The 19,024-nt window shown below is 43.3% G+C and overlaps 1 protein-coding gene across 1 annotated transcript in view; it reads right to left on the bottom strand.

Moving 5' to 3' along the window:
* The window catches only part of DNAH3 (dynein axonemal heavy chain 3), a gene marked incomplete at both ends in the record, with an annotated part of 188,647 nt that overhangs the window by 5,079 nt on the left and 164,544 nt on the right, over window positions 1–19,024 (bottom strand). The window contains 7 exons of the mRNA XM_082858163.1: window positions 129–271; window positions 2,198–2,365; window positions 3,231–3,385; window positions 6,745–6,861; window positions 8,434–8,678; window positions 11,630–11,855; window positions 16,873–19,014. Of these exons, the coding sequence (XP_082714289.1) occupies window positions 129–271; window positions 2,198–2,365; window positions 3,231–3,385; window positions 6,745–6,861; window positions 8,434–8,678; window positions 11,630–11,855; window positions 16,873–19,014 (3,196 nt within the window). The remainder of the gene's footprint in view (window positions 1–128; window positions 272–2,197; window positions 2,366–3,230; window positions 3,386–6,744; window positions 6,862–8,433; window positions 8,679–11,629; window positions 11,856–16,872; window positions 19,015–19,024) is intronic.

The following is a 19,024-nucleotide window of genomic DNA, read 5'->3' as shown; positions in this document are numbered from 1 at the left end:
CCTTCCTACAAGGTAGGGCAAACCAACTCTGCACAGCAACCCTTATCAAGTGTCCATTCTAGTTACTGCCCATTAGATTCTACCCCTCACACCAACTCCCAGGATCCAAGTAAGACCATACAGCCCACCTGTTGAATCTGATGAGCTCTTGCCTTAGGACAGTGTTCATAGATTCACCATAGACCACAGGGTACGACTTCACGACCAACTCCAAGTCAAAGTCATTGGGAAGCTTGGAGAGTAGGTCCTGGGCCAGCTCCTCAACCACTTCCTTAAAGTGTAAGCATTAGAGAGGTGAATGAGACAGAAGGCCAGCGGGCTGTGGCTTTGTCCAGTTAAACATGAAGCAGTGAGCCTTTGTCTTTTTAAACACAGTCTACAGGACCTTTCTGGGAACTCTCCTACAGAAGCCAATTCTGCCCTGAGGGAAAGGAGGATACCCATCCCACCCACTCCCAACCCCCACCCCTGCCCCCAGCCTTAGGGAGGACATCACCTCTAAGCTGAACAATGAAAGTCCTGAGCAAGGGCCTGAGGGCCAGGTGGGGAATTCCTGCTCAGCCAGCCACGTAGACTCAGGGCAGTGCTGAACCCTGCAGAACTGCTCAAATCTTCAAGGTCACCCCTGGGAGACAATCTCCCAAGGCTCTCATAGCCAGCCCCCTTAGGACCAGCTCCAGGTGCAGGTGAGACTTTGCTCTGTCCCAGTGACATGGACACCTGGGAAGGCAGTAGGCCATTCCTCAGCATTAAGAATAGCCCATGGCAGTGAGTTTAGCCAAGTAGGGAGGGGACAGGCCTAGAGGAAGAGTAGGAAGAGGAGGTGTGGGAGAGAAACACAGCTCTGCCGTCCTTTGGCTCGAGGAGGCTGGAATGTACACTTCCTTCCCTCTTCCCACTGTGAGGGGAATTTCCATCCCTAAGCTGAGACACACAAACCAGGCTGCTTTATCTTCACACATATTACCACTTATGGTACTATGAACCAAATTGAGAAACCAAATACAATCATCCCTTGGTATCCACTAGGGATTGGCTGCAAGACCAAACTCCACAGATGGTCAAGTCCCTAATAGAAAATGGTGTAGTATTTGCATAGAACCAACACACATCACCCCTCCCCCCCATACTTTAAATCATTTCTAGATTACTCATAATACCTACTACAATGTAAATGCTATGTAAATAATTGTAAGTACAATGTAAATGCTTTTTAATAATTGCTGAAGTGGGGTGAATGCAAGTTTTGCCTTTTGGAAATTTCTGGAATTTTTTTTTCTGAATATTTCAGTCTTTGGTCGAATTCAAGGATGCAGAACCTGTGGATATGCAAGGCCAGCTGTATGCAAAGTCCACAGCTGAGCAGGGTTGAACATGGAGTAGCTCAGAAGCTGGAGAAGGGAAGAGAAGGAAAGGAGAGATCAGGGTGGAGTCAGGAGATGTGGTTCTGGGCCTGGCACTGCCTCTGTGTTTCTGAATGCCTTGAAGTGGGTCACTTCTTGCAGGGTTTGTTTTGCCCTCATCTGTAGACCAAGGAGGGTAGCCAGGATCAGTCCTTCACAATGTGTGGAATGATCACAAGAGATACCCAAAATGATTCCAGGTGTTTCCAGGACATAGAGCAAATAACGTTGAATCACATGATGAGAAAGTCACTCTCTTGTCAAGTTCTGGCCACCTTTTTCTTTTCATTCCCTTCAAGGAGAAAGTCTCAGGTCAGGGCTGACACTGCTCTGGAACACTTGCTGACCCTCCCCTTTTCCCAAGGAGCCAGAAAGACAGCAGCAGCAGCATCTGGAAGAACCTAATAATGTTTAGCCTTTGTTTGCTTTTTGTGGCTGTCACGACATTACGGAAATGGTACTGGGTTTCCACTTATGGTCCTGATGTGCAGTTTTTTAAATAAATGTTTTTAAGCAAAAGAGATTTAGTTTTAAGGATTATGTAAATGGAATACAGATAATATGTGGATATAGCAATGAATCATGAAGGTTATATAGGAACAGCTGACATTTTAGAAACACCGGTGCTCTTCCAGCTCAGTATTTAAAGACCTCAGCAGTAAGACCAGAGCACCCACATCCTCCCTCAAGGGTCTGCCAGGCCTCCACTTTTCTGCCTTCTTGGTCATCAGCCACAATCCTGCATGCCCACTAGATGAAAAATTGCCTGGGAAATTGAATTCAAGCCTGGTTACCTGAGGGGACTTGCCACTCCCTCCTGACTGCCTAGGGAGGGTCAGCAGCACCCCTTGAAACAGCTGGCTGGTTTCCTGGTTGTCTTTGGTGATATCGGCATTCTCGTGCAGGCCAAACACTTCTGGGTGGGCGGTGATAGGGAGGGTCCTGAGATATTCAATATAGGACTGGAAAGGAAATCTTCAGTTGACATAAGTTCAGGTTCCTTGGGGTCCCACAGATCACCCAAGGTTTTGCCAGAGCAGACCCATGCAGGAATCACACTCTTTCGGTAGCACAGGCCATAGACACACACATGCACACACCGCCGGGGCCAAGACATCCCAAGCTTTCCCTCATGCAGGTTTCGGAGGAGTGAGTATGAGTATGAAGGTAGATGGACTGAGTATCTCCCCTCCCACCTCTGCTGGCTTCCTCCCTGCTCCCCCAGCAGTCTTAGCTTTGGAGACAAAAACTGGGTTTGGATTCAGGCAGAACAGGATTTGGATCCTAGCTCCATCTTAAACCAACTGTGTAACCTTGAGCTAGTCACCTGAAAGCCCAGTTTCCTTATCTGTAAGTGGGAAAATAAATGAGGTTATGAAGGAATAAGGCTTCAGCACATTAACAGGTACTCGATGAAAGTAAGCCCTTTTCATTCTTCCTTCAGATTTCTTGTTTTCTTCTTCCTTTTATCATTCTCCCATCCAGTTTTTCTGTTCCTCCCTTTGCCACCTTCTGAACCTTTGATTTCAAGTAGCAATTTCCATCCTGTTCACTACCAAGGCTTCATCTTAAACATCCCTGCCCCTTCTCCCCAGATGGACCCCATAGTTTGAAAGATCTTGTCTACCAAATGACCAGCATTCATTAAACAGTAATAATGTGTATATCTTGTAGGCTTTTGGGAAGATTTGAAATAGCTTATGGACCCGAGTCAGGAAGCCCAAGCTATCCCTGGGCCCTCCTTGGATACACTGTAACCCTAGCCACATGGAGACCGCCAAGCCCCTCTGGGGGGACAGAGGGACCTCTCCCTCCCCTGCCCCTCACCTGGTAGGAGCCATGAGGAGGGATGTAGTAAGTGTCTCCAGGAGCAAGACAGTAATGGTCCTGCTCAATTTCCTTACAGTAGAACGTGGACAGAAGGGATAGCAGGAGCCTTCTGTCTTTGTCATCTGTCACTCTGCCTCCATAATTACATTCCCCTGGGGACAACCAACAGAAGAAGGAGTTGAGCCCATAATGAACTTGGTCAATAACCTAAAATAGAGGATTCTTCCAGCCAAGGAGCTCTGCTGAGACACAGGGTTGCTAAAACCATGCTCAGCTTGGGATGAGACCAGGCCTTTTTGGTATCATGGTTGCCACAAAAATAATACATGTTCACCATATTAGAAATTAGAAAATAGTGATAAACTGAAAGAAAAGCAAAACAATCACCAATAATTCCAACAAAGGTAACTGTTAACATTTAGGCATCTTCCAGACATTTGTCTGGACATTTGTGTGTATGTGTACATAAATGTGAAAGGCATTATAGAAGTGTGGTTCAGGGCAAGGACTCTGGCATGAGACAGTACTGAGCTCCAATTACAGCCAGTTTCTGGGCTCCAACTTTTGCCACTTATTAGCAGTTTCTCATCTGTCTAGAAGTAGAGATAACTGCATACCTACCTTACGTCGTTGTGGTTAACAACGCTTATAAAGCATTTAGTACAATGCTTAGCATATAGAAAGCATTCAACTACAGCTTTTACAAATACGTATAGTTTAGAAAATTAAGATTATCCTATATATACTTCTTTGGGATATGACTCTCCTACCCCCATCCCCATCATCAACATCATTCTCTGAGACTCAGGTTTCTACACGCAGATTTCTACAAAAAGAATTAGGCAATTTTTTGAGGGGCCATCAAATCCGTCTCACCAACCCAGGATGCACTTTCTAGCTGGATCAGGTCCCACAGTATGTGGGTACCACCTGGTATTTGGAAGCTGGGGACAACACACTAGTGTGCAAGGAAAAGACATCTGTGTGTGTGTGTGTGTGTTTGCGTGTGTGTTTGCATGCAAGGGCTCCCCTGAAGGGTGGGCTCATTTCCAATTCTAATCATTCTAGGAAGGAGCAGGTCTACAGACATGAAACAGGAAGTATGACTCAAGTTGAGGAGGCCTCAGCCTCTCTTGGTATTGGAGGGGTCTAAATGTCTAGGAGGAGCATCCTGGTGGCTCATTAAGGAAGAAGTAAGAGACTAAGGGGAAGCTCATACCCACTGAGTAATTTGAGCCCTGCAAAAACTATTTGACCTTAAGCCAGACCATCTAGATCTCTCTCTGTTGACCTCTCAGGCCTTTAGCAAAGTTTAGTTGGAACATTATAGTTTGCCCCAGCTGTAAAGAGGTTTATGACAACACTAGAGCTACAATATTAAAGGGAGAGTAGTTCCCCCCTGAAGTCAGCATGGCAGTGCTAGAGAGTACCAAAGAGGGACTACCAGTGAAGGTAAACCTTAGGTACAGAGTCATGATTCAGGGTTCCACCTCCACTCTCTCATCAGCAAATTTTACTTCAGGGGATACCCTTATAGGCTCTGGGTTTTATGTTTATGAAGGAAGGTACATTTCTTTACTTATATGTCTCCTCTTTGTAGCAAGAGCACAAGTTCCTAAAGGGGCCAGGATGTGCCTTATATCTCTTCTAGATTCTCCATTGGCTCTGCCACAGGGTTGGGGGTACCAGATTAAGAATGTATTTGACTTTGGCCCATCTAATTCGATAACCACTCTCCAAATAAGACCTGTCTCTTTGGTTAGTCTGTCCCTTGCGGTCAGTACAGAGCTCTAATAATCATCTCTATGTGATCTTCTTTCCTTCCAGGTACATAGGAAGGTTATAACTCCCGGGGCCTCTGGCAGTGAGGTGGGGCCAGGTGACAAGTTCTTGCACATTTAACTCCTGGCATCAGCTCGTCAGTGCTACCCTGTGGCAGTGACCACACAAGTGTATGTTGAGATGGTGGCATCAAAATTTGGTGGAGCCTTTGCCAACTGCGCCCCTGATAGATAATTACAACGAGCAGACACCCTTGCCAATTCACACTGGACATGCAGAATGGGCAAGAAATGTCTCACACCCTTGAGATTTGGGGACTGCTTGTTATCTCAGACTAACTAGTCTATCCTGACTGGTGCAGTTGGAAAGTGACTATCCTCAAGCCAGCTGGCACAGTTGGAGCAGGTTGGTTTATGAGCTGCAGGCAGTCCAATACTAAGACCTCATCCCAGGGCAATTACGCACTCATTCTGTGATCTGAAGGGGAGCCCTGGGATGTGCTTCTGTGTGGTCTGGAATAATGGGAATATGGGTCATTTCTTTGGAAAAGTTCTCTCACTCAACTAAAATCCACTGAACTTATGTTGTGTGTCCCCTGGGGTTTTGGTTTAGGAGACACTGTGCTGAGTTAAGGTCTTGGTCACCTTTTACAAATGAATTTAATCACTCTGAAGCAGGATTTCTCAATCTTGGCACTGGGTAGCCCTGTGTTGTAGGGGGCTGTCCTGTACGTTACAGGATGTTTAGCAGCACCCTTGGCCTCTACCCAGTAGCACATCCATTTAGCTGTGACAACAAAAAATGTCTCCTCAGTTTGCCAGATGTCCCCTAGGAGACAAAATCACCCTTGGTTGAGAACCACTGCTCTAAGGCCTCGGTCTTCTCAGTTGTAAAACAGGGTCACTAAAGTGAAGCTCATAAGATTGCTGTGAAGACTGAATGATGTAGATAAAGTGCCTGCCGTATGATTGGGGAAAGGATCCAGAGTTGAGGGAGGAGCTTGTGTGTGACCTGGAAGATGCCCAGGTTTTTCTATTGAGCTGCATTTTGACTTTTGGCCATGGTAATCCATTCATTTAGCTCATCTATAGTTTATCTCCTATCTCTGGGATTGCATGGTGTGCTTCTTGAGGGCAGTGACCAAGTCTTATATATTTACATTCTTCCATATTATGTACTAGTATATATTGGACGACTGATAAAAGATTGCTGATGAATTGCTTTAATACAAAACAGCAAGTATCATTTTCACCTCAGGGCACCTCTGCTGGGAGTGCTCTCCTTCCTTTTTCCCACCGCCTGCCCCCGCTTTCTTCTTCCACTTGTAAAACTCCTACTGATCCTTCAAAACCATCTTTCACACCTTCAGGAGGTTTTCCCTAATCATCCCCACCCCATGTCTGAAATGTAATCATTGTGCTATCTTATAAATGTTTCTCTTACTGAACTTATCACTGTACTGTTATTTATTTTGTTATATTTCCCTCCCTTTGTAGACTGTGCACCCTTTAAAGGGAGGGATTGATCTTGATTTTTCTGTGTGTGTTTTTTGTTTTTGTTGGTTTGTTTGTTTTACAATATACAGCATGGTGACCAGCATCATTAAGAGCTCCATGTCTGTTGAAAGCATGAGTGAGTAAGTAAACAAATGGAGATGGAAGCAGAGGAGCAGGAAGGTGGAGCATAATCATGGAGGTTTATGGTTGCCAAAGCCTCCTTCCGTAAATACCTGTCAGGTAGGTTAGAGCATCCAACGGCACCTCCTTGTAGTCATTCAGAAACATCTGGATCTGCTGCATACTAATCCTCAGGTCGGATTCGTTGAATTCATAAGGAATATTCCAACCTGCAGGAGGCAGAGATAAATTAGATGCTTCAGGGATGAGAGCTCTTAATTTCCACTCAGAGACTGAGCTGGTGGAATTAAGCATCATTATGGATCAAGAGCCTCTTCCAGCCCTGTGACTATCAAGCACCATGCCAACTATTAGCTTTGACCTTTACTGCCAACGTGGGAGACATCCTGCCTGAGAAAACATCCATTCTAAAGTCAGTTTCCTTATGGATCTCCCCCATTTGATAAGGAAGATGTTAACATCCTGGGATTTGTGGAATGAGAGTTATTCACCCTGGCTGGAATACTGTGGTAATGCACCGAACGCCAAAAATAACACCAAAGCGTAGCTAGAGAGCACTGTCTGTGACTGGGCAATAGAACTAAGGTAGCTTTGAGAATGCCCCTCCTCCCACTCATGGGAGAACTAGATGGCAGGCCTTGAAGAAACTACTGCTTGTATTTTCAAGTGTTATAATGGTAAATGCCCAGTGGGGCTGCACAAGTGACATAAATGTATGAACCAGGCTGGATGTAAGACGGTAGGGTATGGTAGGACCTGTGCTCAATGGAGACGTTTAATTTCCTCCTAAACATTCACATTCAAATTAAAAATATAATAAAATAACAAAAACTTCGGTTCTGGCAGAGAGAACACAACTGGGCGGTTGATTGTAAGCCAAACTGCTGTATGGATGTTTGGAGGTCTGGCACGGCTGGGAGAATGATGGTGGGAGAATGTGGTGTGTGAGATGCAGATGTAGAGGGAGTGTCCCCTTTGGCTGTCTCGTCTCTGAAACCCTCAGTTGAAGGGTCAGGTGGTCTGTGGAGCTAACTGGGGCAGGTAGAAGGAAAGAGGATGTTCTGACAGAATCACCAAAAGGACAATTTGCCTCCTCTTGTAACCCGACAGAATGGCTAAGAATACCTTCAGGTGGGTTATTTCAAGAAAAGAATTAGACTCAGCCCATGGGTGAGAGAAAAATAATCCAACCTTAAAACCGTGGTGATATGGGATCTGTATTTAGCAGATGATCTGCTCTAACAAGAATATTGAGTCACTTAAGTTAGGCCATGGATAAGTTACATTAATAAAGAAATGTATGTTTATTTTTTCAAGGAGAAGCACAAACAGATGTCCCAGCTGTATTTCTTTCATTGTTATGCACAGGTAAAGAGAGCAACCTAAAGTGTTATAAATCACCTGGTGACGATTCCCTGGAGAGTGGCCATGATACCCAAGCTAGGCAAATACACCAAAGGGAAGGGCCTCCCCTCTTCTCATTATCATATTACTTCCGTAATTAGGGGACCTCTGATTCTGGAGCATCACCTCTTTCCCTGACATTGATATTGACCTGGTTATAGGACTGCCAGACTTGTTAAATAAAAATACAGAGACGCTCAGTGATATTTAATTTCAGATAAACAACGGATCATATTTAGTATAAATATGTCCCCAATATCGCATGGAACATACTTAGACCCTATTTTACTGGCAACCCTGAGTACAAACTCGAACGCACCCCTGTATCTGCCTGTGATCTTTCCCCCAGGCAATCCAGGTATGCTGCCACCCCTCACCTAGGGCTCCGAAATTTCTCCTCTCTTGAACGACGGCGTGGAAGAAGCAAAGGCCGAACAACAGCTTCTGCCACGTCACTGCTTTTGTACAACTTTGGAAGAACACGGGGTCTGAGATGGGGTCACTGAGGTAAGAGCGCAAAAGGTTGGCCCGGAGCCCTTTGGGGGGCTCATTGGTCATCTTAATTCCATTCTGGAGGAGGCTGACTGGAAACTTCTCTGATGGATAGCTGGTTAACCAGAGTCTGGAAGAACAACAGACCCGACTATTTACGGCAACGCAATACATTATATTGAAAAACAGTAACAGAAAATAATAACTACCATTTATTAAGCATCACTAGATGCTGAACCCCAAGCTAAGAATTTAATTTATGTCCCTTCATTTACTTTAATCCTCACAGCCACCCTATGATTTATTATCCCCTTTACCAGTGAGGAAACAGAGGCATGGAGAAGTCAAGTGGGGTTTTCAAGGACACCCCACTTAGAAGCAGCAGAACCAAGATGAACTCAGGGCTCCCTGACTCCAAAGGCCCTGTGTCCTAATCACTACACCAGGTTCCTGCCCTGCTGGACTTTCTGAGCGTCTATTATGGTCAAGTACTACACCCGGCACTCCAGGAGAGGCCGACATGAGAAAAGAATTGTTTCTTGCTTCTAGATACTCACAGCCTTGCTGCTAGGAGGGGAAATGGGAGCTGGGGAGGGGAGAAAAGACAAGCAAACAGAATGCCAAGGAGTTATAAAATCAAGACCACAGGGAGGGAGGGAAATAATGGGCCATGGGGGTCCATGGGAAGAAGAGATTTCCACGGGGTGGAGAGAGCAGAAGTCTGCAAACTACTGCCAGGGAGCCAAATCTAGCCTTAGCCTGTTTTTTGTAAATAAAATATTATTGGAACATGGCCACACCTCTTCATTTACAAATTATTTATGGATGCTTTCATGCCACAACAGCAGAGTTGAACAGTTGCAACTGACAACATGTCGTGTAAAACCTAAAATATTTACTATCTGGGCCCTTACAGGAAAAGTCTGCTGATCCCTGCCACAGAGGCCGATGGCATTAGAAATGGGTCTTGAGAATATGGAAGATTTCTTTTCTTAAATAATAAAAGTATATCTATGCCCATAAGAAATGGGAACATAGGTAAAAGTATTTAGAAAGGAAAAAAATACATGATTTTACCATCTACAGGTTAACATTTTGGCATATTGTCTTCCAGGCTTTTATTCATTTGTTTTTCTTACTCAAGCTCAGGTTACATACACACTGTGGCATCCTGTTTTGTTTCATTTTTGTGGGTTTGTTTTTCTTTTTTGCTAGACATTAGAGAGGTTTCCAACAGGAGGATTTGGGGATGGAAGGTCATTGAAGACACAGGACACAAGCTGAGTAACTGCACGGAGGAGGAAAAGTTGGGGATGTGGTAAGGCCTACAGTGGGCAGCCTGCTGTGGTCCAGGCACAGGCCTCAGAGGGGAGGGAAGAGGCCATAACCTGGGGGCCTGTGGCCTGACTTCAGTCTGCAGATGGGTGATGCTGAACTCTCACCATGCAAACCAACACAATGCTGTAACATATTTTTGAAGTAGTTGCCAACTTTTAAAAATCTAGGGCTTTCTTTTAAAAGTTCTAGATTCCCGTCTTTCCTTTAAAATAGTCATAAAATCTGGATACAAGAAGAGGCCTGTATTCCTGCTTGGCAACAGCTGGTAGTAGGCGGTAACTGCTCTTCTCTACAGGGCATGTGCCTCTAGTTCACCACAGTCCCCACCACTCTCTACCGGTATTCAACACTGAGGCTGCCCATCCATGGTGATAGCTATTGTCCTGTGGAAAGTGGAATATTTCTTGTGCCCAGTCCTCTTCACTCATTTATGTTACATTCCTCGTTGTATAGGCACTTGAGTTTGTGACTTGGGTTAAGATCATATTACAGAAGACCTTAAATGTCAACATGAATAATTTTTCTTCATTGAGTATGTCCCTGATGCTCAATGAGTCAACTCAGCATCCAAAACCAAATAGAATTCTTAAAATTAATGGATTTCCTCTTAAACTCTTACATGAATCTCATATGAGTCTTACGTGAATACAATCAACTACGGCCTAATCTGGCTTTGTAAATAAACACCAAACGCTTTTCTATTTTCAGGCAGACATGACTAAAATAAAAATAACCGGCAAACTTTGTTGCCTAGAGCAGGAGTTGGCAAACTTTTCCTATGAAGGATCAAAGAGTAAATGTTTTAGACTTTGCATGCCATATGGTCTCTGTCACAACTACTTGAAGCATAAAAGCAGTCGTAGACAGTATATGAGTGAGCATGGCTGTATTTCAATAAAACTTTACTTACAGACACTGAAATTTGAATTTCATATAATTTTCACATGTCATGAAATAGTATACTTCTTTCAATTTTTTTCAACCATAAAAAATGTAAAAGCTATTCTCAGATTGCAAGCTGTACAAACACAGGCAGCAGACTGGATTTGGCCATAGTTTGCTGACCCCTGGCCCAGAATGAAAGAATCACTGAACATTTGAGTTAAAAGGGGCTTTGAAGTCTGTTTCATCTCATCATCCTCTAAATGCAAATACTTAGGCCCAGTCTTGCTGGGCTTTAAAGTTCACAGAAAATAAATAGCTGTTTCCAGTATTGATTAAAATTCCATGGATCTAAACAAGTATAGGATAGATCAAGTGCCTAGACTACGGGTGGATTTTTTTTTGTTTTTAGGCAAATAAGTTTTAAAACTCCGATTCGCTGGCATTTAATCTACCTTCCCAGGCACATCTCCTATCACCTCCCAAAAACAATTGCTCACAGTGTATACCCAGGAATCACAGGATAACTTCTTGGTCTTTCCTTTGCTTTTACAAATGCTGCCCTTTCTGCCTGGAATGTCCTTCCTGGAAAACAACTATTCATCTTTCGGTACTCCAGGTCTTCCCCAAATTTTCCTTCCCTTTTCCATTCTTATTCAAACAAGTACAGCAGGTATTGCATGGTATCAACATTATTCATCCATGGTCTGCCTTCTACTAGACTGAGAGCTTCTTTAAGGGTAGAACTTGTGTCTACACAATACCCTTGTGTCTTGCTCATCTTTGCATTCCCAGCCATTAGCATGACGTCTGGAACTTGAGGTTGGGGCTGAGGGACTCAGAGGTGGGGCAGCATCTCACCTGAATCCCATATTGGTGCTCTCAGGAACAATCACCTCCTCACAGATCTTCTCCAGCGCAGGCATCCAGCTCGTGGCCAGATGACAGTTCTGTAAGACCACCCAGGTCCCATCTTTGATGGCAGTGTAAATCATTTTGGCAGCAATAGGGCCTTGGCCTTGGCCAAGGGAGATGGTCTGTGTTTTGGCACCTCCCATGCCAAGATCATCAGCAAATTTCAGCAGGCCTGAGATCAGGAAGAAAAAAGGCTTTTGAAAGAGAACAGGCTATTTAAGACTGTATTAATAATAACAACACAGAAGAAGGGGTTACATTAAAATTCTGGACTCAGAAAGAAAGCCACTGGCTTTTGTTAATTATGAAATTAGCATCTTTCTGAGGAAGCTTTAGACTTCTGGTAAGATGGTGAACGAAGATACTACTGATTCCTCTTTTGCTCTAAATAGATAGACATTCTTCATAAAAAAAAAAAAAAAAGACACAAACTGAAAAAAAAAAAATAAGAGTTTGAAAGGAAGAGAAATTCCCAGGTGCCAAAAATGAAGAGGGAACTCCAAACTAGGAAGGTTAGCACATAACCAAAGAACTAGGAACTGGGGTTTTCTTTTTAAAATTTTTATTGGAGCATAGTTGATTTACAATGTTGTGTTAGATTCAGGTGTACAGCAAACTGAATCAGTTACATAAACATATACCCACTCTTTTTTAGGTTATTTCCTATAGGCCATTACAGAGTATTGAGTAGAGTTCCCTGTGCTATACAGTAGGTCCTTATTAGTTATCTATTTTATATATAGTAGTGTGTATATGTCAATCCCAATCTCTCAATTTATCCCTCCCCCGCTTACCCTCTGGTAACCATAAGCCTATTTTCTACATCTGTGACTCTAATTCTGTTTTGCAAATAAGTTCATTTAGGAACTGGGTTTTTGTAAATTTATTTTACTAGGAAAACAGGTATTTGGACAGTGAAATTTCAAATAGATCTCTTTCACATCTCTTTTCCTCAGAGGCAGCCGATGTTACACCTTTTTGTGCGTCCTTCCAGAGATATTTCACGCATTTAAGTAAATGTGTATACACTATTATACTTACATGAATTGTAGAACACTATATTTGCTTTTTACACTTAGATCTTTTCCACATCAGTACATATATAAAGGCCACATTCTTTTTCATGGTTATATAGTATTTCACCTTTGGAAAATACAATACTTTATTTCACCAGTCTAGTGGTTGGAGTTTGTCCACAGGGAATATAGCTTCGCACTTACAAGGGGTGGGACGCTAGAACTGGGACTTTTTTATAAAGTTAGGATCTTCAAACGACTGCACTCTCATGTAAGAAGGCCAGAAATCTGCTTTGTGTTCTTTCTTTAATGATTTTTAGATGCGTTTCTTTTATGATCTTTTTTAGAGACAATATTAATCTGCTAGGGCTGCCATAATAAACAACCAAAGATTGGGTGGCTTAAACAACAGAAATTTATTTTCTCTCAATTCTGGAGGCTAGAAATCCAAAATCAAGGTGCTGGCAGGGTTGGTTTCCTCTGCGGCTTCTCTCCCTGGCTTGTTTGTGGCCATTTTCTCATGTCATATTTTCACTGTGTCCTCACATGGTCTTCTTCCTGTCAGTGTGTCTGTGTTCTAATCTTCTCTTATAAGGACACCTGTCATATTGGATTAGGACCTACCCTAATGACCTCACAACTAACTCTTGAAGGACCTTATCTCCAAATACAGTCACATTCTGAGGTACTGGGAATTAGGTTTTAACATACAGATTTGGGAGGGACACAGTTCAGCCCATGATACCCCCAGAATACTGGGGGTTAATTCTTTTGATTGTTCTATGGGCTGATTATGCCTTTATAGTGATTATGCCTTATATATTTCCTCATGTAGTTTATAATTTTTTTATTGTTGAGTTCACAATCAGCAAGTTTGTGTTATTTTGTGGGAGTCTGATACATCTTGGGTTTTAGGAGTGCCCTAACAGAACAATTTTGCATATGCAGACACTGGTGTCCCCAGCATCTTGCCATTCTGGATCAATTTTATGGGAAATTTCTGGATCAATTTTATGGGAAATTCCTCAGCTTGAGAATCCCATACCATAGGGTACTGTAAATCTACACCCCTGAGTTTTAATTTCTCACTGAAGAATTGTTTACTTTTTCCACGTTGCTTCTTGAGTCAGTAGCCTAAAATTCAGAGTTCTATGGAAAACAAAATTCTGAGTTCTATGGAAAACAAAGATACATGGATTTGGAACAAAACAAAACTTCTAGAAATGGAAAGCACCGTCATTGAAGATAAAAACTCAAAGCACTGATTAAAAAAGCAGGTTAGATACAGCCGAAAAGAGAATTAGTGGAAAGTAAGGTCTGCAATCAATGATGCATTCCGTAGTGATGGGAACCCCAGGTCTCCAAATACCATCACCTGCTAAAGGAATTGGAGTTCCTTGGAGAAACATTTGTTCAAGATAAGCCTGAAATATATATGGTAGTTCTACACAGCGAGGAAGTTATCAAAAACCACTGGGGTATGTGAAAAGGATATTGATACAGAGGTGCTACCACAGGCCAATGACTGAATAATCTGAGCATCAAAAAGAATAATGACAGCAGTGGAGTAAAATACCACTATATTGGAAACATCCAATATGTTAAAACTAATACATTAATAATCGTACCAAAAACCCCCATCTTACTGCTTAAGTAACTTTGGAGGTCACTAGGGCACCAATTCACTATTCTGAAAGCTGGTAAATAAAGAGTATGAACCAAGCATCTTTTCTGCCTGTCCTTTTTGAACTATATTTAGAGTAAACTAAAGAGTTGATAAAGAAAAATCCTTCTTTATAGAAGAGTTCCAGCTAATAAATGTGGGAGGAATGATAGAATTAAAATATCATCATTTTGCAGCCCCTAATGAAATAATGGATCTGGGGAATGATTTTCTAAGGCTGATAAAACCATTAGGTCAGTGGTTCCCATTGGCTGCACACTGAAATTACCTGAAAAGCTTTATAAAACACAGTGCCTGGGTCTCACCTACAAAGATTTTAACTTAATTGGTTGAGGGTGAGGCCTGCACATGGAGATTTTCTTTTTTTTTCTTCTTTCTTTCAATTTTTAATTGAGATGTCCTCTTTATTTCACCCTCATTCTTGAAAGATAGATTTTACGTTTGCATACTTTCTTTTAGCACAATGATGGTATTATTCCACAAATTGCACTGTTGCTATTGAAACATTTGCTGTCAGTCTAACTGCTGTTCTTTAGAGGTAATCTTGTTTTTCTCACTGACTGCTTTTGATTTATTTTTTTACTGAAGTATATAGTTAATTTACAATGTTGTGTTAATTTCTGCTGTACAGCAAAGTGACTCAGTTATACACATATATACATTCATTTTTACATTCTTTTCCATTATGTTCTGTCCCAGGATACTGAATATAGTCCCCTGCACTATACAATAGGACCTTATTGTTCATCCATTCTACATATAACAGTTTGCATCTACTAGCCCCGAACTCCCAACTCATCCCTCTCCCACCCCCCACCCCCTAGGCAACCACCAGTCTGTTCCCTATGTCTGCGAGTCTGTTTCTGTTTCATAGATAGATTCATTTGTGCCATATTTTAGATTCCACAGATAAGCGGTATCATATGGTATTTGTCTTTCCATGGAGATTTTCTTAAAGCTCCCTAGGTGCTTTCAATGGGCAGCCAAGATTGAGAACCACCATATTAGGTGAAAGGCTGATGGGAAACTTTATACAGGAGGCGGTGGAGGAGTCGCGAGCTGAAGCACACTGACAATGCCTGAACCCACTGATCAGTCTTAATGAAAAAAGATGACCAGACAGTATGTGCCTCCTAATACGGCACACTCTGAGGGACACAGTACCTGCAGTTTCCTGGGAAGTTATCCCAGCTGAATCTAATCAAGCCTCCAGCACAGAGGGACAGGAACAAGCTACATACACCGTTGGCTTTTACAGGCCTGTCCTCTCCCAACACAGCATCATCATTTTACAGACCATATTCTGACCTTGTCCCCATTTCTCTTCTCTACTTTTCCTGGTTTCCCCTCATTTCTCTTGTATAAGCCTGCCACAGAAAGGACACAGGGGAAGGAGAAAAGATGCTAGAAAGGGGTCATGAATTGAGCTTTGACAACAACAATAATTTGGGTGTAGGAACCTGGAAAGGGTACCAGTTCATTTCAGCGCCTTCCTCTGATTGCCTTTGAGGAGAAGTGCTGGCTTTCTAACCGGGTCAGGATACATGTCAAATTCCTCAGCTTTCACAGAACTGCCAACTATGTCATTTGCATTTCTGGTATTCTTTCTTCATTCAGCAACAGAGAAAACTAAAGCTTTAAGATTCCCCAACAGAATAGAAAACGAATCTATTTCTGTCAACAACTCACACCCTTTTATAATGCACAAACACTTTCTGGAAACATACACAAACTGTTAGTAGTGGTTGTCTCTAAGAGGGTTAGGAGGAAGATGTACCTTTCACTTTATACCAGGGTTTCTCAACCCCAGTACTATTTACATTTTGGGCTGGATAATCTTTTGTTGTGGGGGACTGTCCTGGGCATTGTAGGACAGTTAGCAGCATCCTTTGCTTCTATCTGCTAGATGCCAGCAGCACCCCCTAGTTTTGACAACAAAAATGTTTCCCCAAATGTCCCTTGAGGGGACAAAATGGAGCCATAGTCCTATACTTTTTGTGTTGTTTGATTTTATTTTATTTTTTTACTACATGCAGCATTAATTACTCAAAATATTTAAAAATTGAAAGAAAAGAAAGAAGCGTAGCTGAGAGAAGCAACAGTCTGAGAAAATGGTCTAAGACAAAGGTGATAAACTAGCAGTCACTTGGCTCAATCTAGCCCTGGCTTTTTTTAAGAAAAAATCTGAATGAGATATCAGGATTTAAAAATGGGTGATTTCTACCTTTCTGGTTGCTCTTGAAAAAGCAGATGATCTGGTCATCCTGAGATCACATTATCAGACGGCACAATGCACAAGAGCTGAGTAGCAGCTGCCCGCTTTAGGCAGGAGAAGAAGTCTTATGTTGCCCCAGCCCTGCCTTAGTCTGTTAACTGCTTGACCCTCAAAGCCATTTGAATTTGAGATTCCTGCTGTAAGGGACAAGCTATTGTCATCCATCCATGCATTCTGGGCTTTTAATATTCCTCACACAACATTCTGCCCTTACCTGCCATTGGGTCTGCACCCGGAGACAACACGAATATCAGTGGTATGCAGCAGCTGGAATCATTGTAGGACCCCTGGAGATCAAACGTAGGGGCTTCAGTGTATACGTTTCCCATGTGTTCAGCAACGAACTTCCGAATGGCTGGAATCATTTTGTCAGGCCGCAGACATCGGAGAATCGCCATCCTCTCCAAACCTGGAAGAAGTTTCCAAGATCCAGGGAACATCTCCTCATGGGGCCAGGCTGAGTCACAGATGAGCTTCCATTCATTAGCATTTTGTTCCAAATGTTCCATGAGGCCTTTCAGTTTTGGCAACGCGGATGCACGAACCACTTCTGCCCACGCCTTCTCAGACAGCCATTCGGAAACTGGGTTGGGGAAGGGGTTGTCCAGGGCAACGCCTCCAGTTAGAAGAAAATACCAAATTTCCTCGTTAATTTGCTTTTTCTCTTTCATGATGCCTATCGTCAAGAGGAAGGAGAAAAGCAGCTTGTCCTTCTCAAACAGAGAGCGGCAGACATTGTTGTAGATGCTTAGAGTGAAATGTTCAATGATGTACTCAATTCGTAGCTCTAGTTCCTCGCTCCTCCTGCTATGGGCCAGGGAGTGCACGTAGAGGTTTATGAACCATGTCAGGGAGTACTGGTACATGGTTTCAATGTGGACCAGGTCAGAGATACAAAAGAAGATGGTGGCAGAGTGGACAGCCACTGGCTGGTAGCCCATCCGAGTCTCGTCGATCTGCATTTCTGTCACTGAAGCAATTTCCTGTCTCTCAGAGATTTCTTCGGATAGCAGTTTGGAGGAGGACAAAATTTTGATGGCAGTCTCGTCCTCAAGGATGTTGCCCTCAGAAAGGGAAAGGACCTCCAAGATCTTATCTTCAATTTCCTTTAGCTGCTTCTTGTTCTTGGCACTTTCCACAATCAACTTGTTCTTTTTCTCTTCCAGTTCTGGCTTCTCCTTGGCAGCCACGATGCCAAGGAGTTGATCTTGGAGGCCCAAGGGGGTGATCATAAAGTTGAGGAGACAGACTTTCACGGCGACTTCAGGGAGATAATGTGGGTTCCTCAAACGGGTTGTGATATATAACTTAAAATCCCTGGAATATTCAATGATGTTTTCACCAAGCCTCATGTACTCAACCCCTTGCTGTCTGAATGTGGACTTGAGCAAGATGGGTTCAATAAAGGCATCCAGCTCTTCCCCAACATTTTCTAGTAAGACCGGGGTACCAAACTGCAGAGCGTTTTCCAGCGTCCTCACGTAGTTGGTATCCGAGAACTTGATGACTGACAGCCTATTTGCTTTCTCCATATTCTTGATCCACTTATTGGCCTGCCCCTGAGGGTCAATCATTAAGGCCCAGCGCCTGGAATTGGATACAATGATGCCATTGTCAATGGAGAAGGAGTCAGTGGGCAGCCCAGCAATCTGCCAGGCACGAATTTTTACAGGGTCTCCTAATGTGTTGCTAAGACTAAAGTCACTGGAGCCGGGGATGACCTTGTCCTTACATTGGGCCAACCACCACTTTTGGCACTCAGCCCGATAATCCATGGTAAAGGCCCCCAGGTAAGCCACGGTCCCAGAGGACAACAACACATCCCCTGTCAGGTTAGTATAGCGGACACCCAGCTGCCGGGCAGCTTCTGTCCATCTGTCCTTCTCTCCCCCAAGACCACTGATCAGTTTTTCTGCTCTGATCAACTTTTGGGAACAGATTTCAATGTTTTCCTCCAACGCCTTTTTCTTGGTATTCATCTCTTCAAAGTCATCGTTCAGGGACTGGAGGCGGCCTTCCACCATCTTCAGCTCTGCTCGCTTCTGGTTCAGTTTTTGCATCTGTGTGTCCAGCTTCCCCTCAGCCTCCTTCAGCCGCTCCCGTTTAGGAGCTACCACTTTGGCCACACGATCATACACCTCCATGGCCCTCACCCACTTGCACAGACCCTCACACGCAGATGACACATTTTTAATAACAGCCGGCTGGAAATCCGGGTGATCGATAAACCTTTCCCGGATCCGCTTCATGATCATTGGTGGGATGTTGTCTTTGTCATATGTCTTAAGACTCTCCAAGAATTTCAGATCTCCGAGAATCTTTCTTGATACCCCCCAGTAATCTTCTGTCATTTTACCTGTTTGGGA

The sequence above is a fragment of the Leucopleurus acutus genome (genome assembly GCF_964270905.1).
Source record: "Leucopleurus acutus genome assembly, chromosome: 16".
In the NCBI taxonomy this organism is placed as follows: Eukaryota; Metazoa; Chordata; class Mammalia; order Artiodactyla; family Delphinidae; genus Leucopleurus; species Leucopleurus acutus.
Note: the sequence above shows the minus strand (reverse complement) of the source record. Positions and strands in the feature narration are given on the sequence as shown.